This window comes from Melospiza melodia, chromosome 11 (genome assembly GCF_035770615.1).
Source record: "Melospiza melodia melodia isolate bMelMel2 chromosome 11, bMelMel2.pri, whole genome shotgun sequence".
Taxonomy (NCBI): Eukaryota; Metazoa; Chordata; class Aves; order Passeriformes; family Passerellidae; genus Melospiza; species Melospiza melodia.
In genome coordinates this window covers 1542230-1547456 of record NC_086204.1, presented here as the reverse complement: position 1 = coordinate 1547456, position 5227 = coordinate 1542230, and the positions used below count along the sequence as shown (strand labels likewise).

At 41.8% G+C, this 5227-nt stretch overlaps 1 protein-coding gene across 1 annotated transcript; it reads right to left on the bottom strand.

Annotated features, from left to right (window-relative positions):
- Window positions 1-1513: 1513 nt before the first annotated feature.
- On the bottom strand, window positions 1514-4378 carry LOC134422843 (14 kDa phosphohistidine phosphatase-like). The gene is made up of 3 exons (XM_063165236.1): window positions 4214-4378; window positions 3253-3377; window positions 1514-1700 (listed from the first exon to the last, which is right to left on the bottom strand). Exons 1-3 carry the CDS (start codon window positions 4341-4343, stop codon window positions 1608-1610), a joined length of 348 nt encoding a protein of 115 aa, XP_063021306.1. The 5' UTR covers window positions 4344-4378; the 3' UTR covers window positions 1514-1607.
- Window positions 4379-5227: the final 849 nt, after the last annotated feature.

Genomic DNA, 5227 nt, shown 5'->3' with positions numbered 1-5227 from the left:
GGCTTGTTTGTTTTAACACAATTATCCCTAACTGATGACTTCCATCTGAAGACTATTTGCCAGTTTTGGGAAATGAGGCTATTTAAAACTCAGGTCTGTATACTGGCAGCTACAGTTGTTTTACTAAAGCTTAGGGGAAAAAAAGCCCTCGATCATGGAACTGGGAAGTGCCCAATTTGCAGGTTACTGATTTGTGTGCTATTCTTGGTTCTAAGGCACTGAAATCAAAATCTTGTTAAGTAAAATCAATCCTGTCATCATTACCTCAGTATTTGAAGTGCAGCCAGACGACCAGGAACTCAAAGAGAAGCACAAAGAGCAGATGGAAAAGGAGGCAAGGATGGTGGAGGGGAAAATCCAGGCTGCAAGTGAGGGAATGTGGTGCCAACCAAGAGACCTGGAGCACCAGGTTTAGGACATTCTCCTCTGAGATTATTGGGGTGGAGACCCTGGAACTCCTCTGGTGAGGACTGGACTGAAAGGTTTGAGGATGAGAACAGAAAATTCCTCTCCACAACTGAAACAAAAGCACAGAAGGATCACAACTGTAAGAGGGCGAGTAACAGCAGGATTTTTTGGTGATAGAAACTGGCCTGAAGTGTCTCAGATTTCCTGGTTTGTACTGTTAGAATCACTTGCATGCTGAAAAGAAAAGGCTTCCTCTACCACCAGATACTGCTGGGTAAGTGCAGTAGGAGCCACAGAAAAGGGAAGAATATACCAATCATCCAGAATGTATCATCATCCAGAATTACCTCTGGAAGTCAGCAAGCCTTCAAGACAGCAAGTCAATAAATCCACGAATTAAATGAAAAGTATCATGAAACAAAAAAGCATGAAAACTAACAAGTAAATTTACAACAAACAAAAGGCAACATCCTGTCACATCAAGAGGGTGATGTTTGCTAATTCAGGCACTTGTCTAGGTGTACTGAGGAGGTAGTTTAAAATAATTACTGCTAAGAAAATAAAAAGAAAAAAGCATTATTAAATTCACACAAATCAAAGCAGTCCAGGGGAATCAGAATGAAAGAAGCAGAAGTTTTACATTGCCACCAGTCTGCTCTAGGGAAGGTTCTTACAGGAAAATCAAATATTTTGACCATTACTTCTGCAGAATACTAGATTTTAAAATCATTGAGTAAATCAAAGATTTGGATCATTGAAGAACTGTAACAGTCAACTGCACCCTCCACAACAAATTTTTTTAAAAAATAGGATAGTGGGTAAGAAAGGTGAAAAGCCTAAAGAGTAATAGAAAAACAAATTGAAAACACTGAAGACCAGTGAACAGGTTTGGCCCAGTGGTGTTTGAAGTATCCTACAATAGATCAGTGAAATGGGACTGGATGAAAACAAATTAGAGGTAAGGTGGTGTGGGGGTGTTTAACTAAAGGGCACATCAAAAGGACAGGAAAAAGGGTTGGAACTCCAGATTCTGCACAATGATCTAAAAAATAAGATACATCTGAGGATTATATTACAAACTATGGCAGAGTCCACTCACTCCAGATTGATGGTTACACACAGAGAACACACATTCAATTTTATTTATCAAAGTGCAGCTCACAGTTACCAGGTTGGAGCTGCTCATTGTGCTCACAAGTTTATTTCTTGTCATCTGACCATGTAATTTCATAATCTGTATATTCTTTCTTCAGTATCTCTACAGTGACTGAGTGATCTGCTTTTCCATAGCCCTGCAAGACAGAACAAATTGCACGTGGACATTAAGTCTTCTGAACCATTCAGTTCTTATCAGCACAAAATTGTTCACATGCAAATCAAAAGTTGTAAAATAGATACTCTCGTAGTATTATGTTTTATTTTTCTATTATCCTCTCCACTTCCCTCCTCCCCAAACTGAAGTTCCAGAAAATAAATGAGATAGAGTCACATATAAAATGCATTTTTTACACAATTTCTCCAGCAGAAAGTTTGCTTTAAAATGTTCCCAACCCATCAGGCACTGTATTTATGGAATGTTGCTTTAAACCACAGAGATTGCACTGACCCACTTTAATGTGTGAGCATACAAACAACTGATTTGGCTCAGCTGAAGGGAAAGGGAATAAGCAAACAAGTGTGAGCATTTGAGCACTACTCTGGCCACTAAAGAAATCACAGCCTTCATGTTTTATTTATTTCCCATCCTGCCTCAGCTGATAATAGCACAATTTTAAGTATCTGTGCTCTTCAGCCATTGCAACTCCCAGGTAAGGTCAGATGGCCCATGTGGTTTTTAGCCCTTTAGATTTTAGATTTAAAAATCTAAAATTTAAGATTTAAAAATCACTGGTCACAGTGTTACTGTTTCACTGAAATTTAAGGCAGTTGTGGTGAAAGTGGCCTTTCCATTATTGTCTTACATGATCAGAGTTATCTGGATTTCTTATTTCAGAACTACACATAACAACAGTGCAGTACACAGATAGAAATCTCTGATTTACAGGTTGTTTTCCCCCCATAACATTTCACATGAAAGTTTACTTAGAATACTGAAAAAAAGAGTCCAAGGTTGTATTATCAAACCAAACATACTCTTATTCATCAGTGACAGCCCCAAAGAGGAACAGCTGAAATAAACAAGCATTTAAACTGAAAAGGTCAAAGTTGATGCATTATGAAATGCAAGCTTTTCAAAAATAACAGATAATACAGTTATGTCAGTTGGAAAGCAACAGATCCACGGCTCACTCTTGCCTTGGCAACCACTTTGAAGACCTCATCCAGCCTTAAAAATAGCAGCACAGCTCCAGAAGAAGTTAGTAACTATTTCTCTGGTTTCAATAAAACACCAAGGTACTTCTGGTTTAGAGTCTGACACCAAACCTTCAAGTCAAAAGAAGCATTAAACCAATAAAATTAATATTTTGACTTCTGACCTGGGACTGAGGTGATCTGAGCCTCAGGGTCTCCACCTGACAGAAGCCCTGATGGCAACAAAATTCTGCTTTTACCTGATGCTCCTCTGTGAGCATCAAGGCACCAAAAGCAGAGGATAAAGTCTGTATCTCAGACTGCAAGAGTTGACCACTGCCTCTAACACTTAATTTGGCAGCTAGATTAATAATACAGCTCTCCTGCCTTAAAACCATTGTTTTTCTAATTTAACTCACAAGTGAGCCAGGTAAGTTCTCCAGCTAATGTTTGAAACGTGATGTAAATTGCCAACACTCATCATGCTATTAACTAAAAATCCCACAGCATCAGAGACAGAAGCATTTGAAGGAAAATGAGAGATGCACTTACTGTTGAGAGCCCAAATACCCTGATTTTCTTGTCTTTGCTGTTATGTTCAATTTTCCCTCCTCCAAGGCATTTACATTCATATCCCAGTTTCTCCATCTCAGGATTTACTTTTTCAAATATATGATCTGCACAAGAAGAATGGTGAGAGACATTAGAACAGGAACTAGGCATTACATAGTCTAGGAACTTATTTTTGGCTACTTTCTTATTTCACCTATGAGGCAGGGAGGTTTCTCTTCAGAGGCACAGAAAAGCTGCAGTTAAAGCCGTTTAGTTTGTTATTTAGTATATTGTTCTCCAAAATTAAGGTGATTTTGTCAGGAAAAATAATCCACTAATACCAGAGGTTTATGTTCACAAAGGATAGAGAGGAGTCCTGTAACTTTATTTGAATGAAGGGAGAGGTCATGGGCACTTCCCGTGGGGTCTCTCAAATTGTTAGAAGACACAATCTCCTTTTTATTATCATTTTTTCTCTTCTCTCTTTCCCTTGAAAGGTACAGACTTCCCCAGCCACCTAACAGACCCCATTTCTAATGTGTACCTCCCACCTTTTTTCTTTCTCCTTTTGTCTCTGTTCTTTTTCTGCACATCCAGGGGTTTAACACAGTCTTGAGCAAGTCTGTGTCAATTAGTTGAATTCCATGGGAATTTATGGTTCCCCCTCCATTGCTTCTTTCACCTCTCAGTATTTGCCCTTATCTACCCTCAGGCCCGCGGTTTGCAAAGACACCTCCTCATTCCCTTCAAATGGGCTCCGAAACAGCACATGACAGATATATAGCCCCAAATTTTCCTATCACTCGGGGGACACAGAAAGTGGAGAAAAGGGGATTTTTGAGCTGTTTAGGGCAGGGCTTCCCCTCCGCCTCAGACCCGCCGGGGTCCGGCGGCCGCGTCCCACCGCCGGTGGGGCCCCGCTGCGGCCGCTGCCCGCCCGGCCCCGCGGGCTGTCACGCACTGTGGAACTCGGCCGCCTTGGTGCCGCGGACGATGTCCCGCTGCTCGCCGCCGCCCGGGCGCTGCAGGCGCACCAGGATGTACTTGAAGGTGCCCTCGGGGTCGATCTCCACGTCCCGCACGGCCGCCATGGCGCTGCCGCCGTGAGGGCGGGAAGGCGCGGGGCGGGGCGGGCGCCATGGCGGCCGTGAGGCGGGACGGGCTGTGGGCGGCCCACCCTGAGGGGACGGGCGGCAGCGGCTGTGGGCGCCTGCAGGTGCCCGCCGATAAGAACGAGCCGAGTTCCGTCGTTATGTCAAATTGCAAAGTTGCTCTTCTGCGGATCACTTTTGTGTAGCCACGTACAACCTTAAAAATAGCAGCACAGCATCTGCCTAAAAAGAAATAAATTACTGTTTCTCTGTTTTCAATGAAACGCCAAGGTGGTTCTGTTACCGTCTGACAACAAATCCCCAAGTCAAGAGAAGCATTAAAGCAATATAATTAATATTTTAACCTGAGACTGAGGTCCTCTGAGCCTCAGGGTCTCCACCTGACAAAACCCCTCACGGCAATAAAACTCTGCTTTTACCTGATGCTCCTTGTGAAAAATGCATGTATTTTATGATTGGCTTTTCGCAAATATTAAAATGAATATTATATGCGTTGTGTTAGGAAGTAATGCTGTATTAATTCTCTTAAGCAGTGTGTTAAATATAGTTTTAGGTTATGACAAAATGTTAAAATACAAACTATGCTATGTAGGATACTTTCTTTAAAGAAAGGACTCGCAGTGAGATAACAGCCACAGGACACCTAAATCTTAGAGAAAAAGAATTTATTGCTCCATTATCAGAAGAAATTAACTTCTTCCTGCCTCAAAGGCGATGTTAGGATTCAGAGGAAGAAGATGACACTGACCAGGCAGAATCCTGTGTTTGAATGGAATTTATGCATCATGGATGAGGTGTATGAATATGCAACAGGTTATTGTTTTTAAGGGTTAATCCTCTGTTAACGTGGGTCCTTTTTCAGA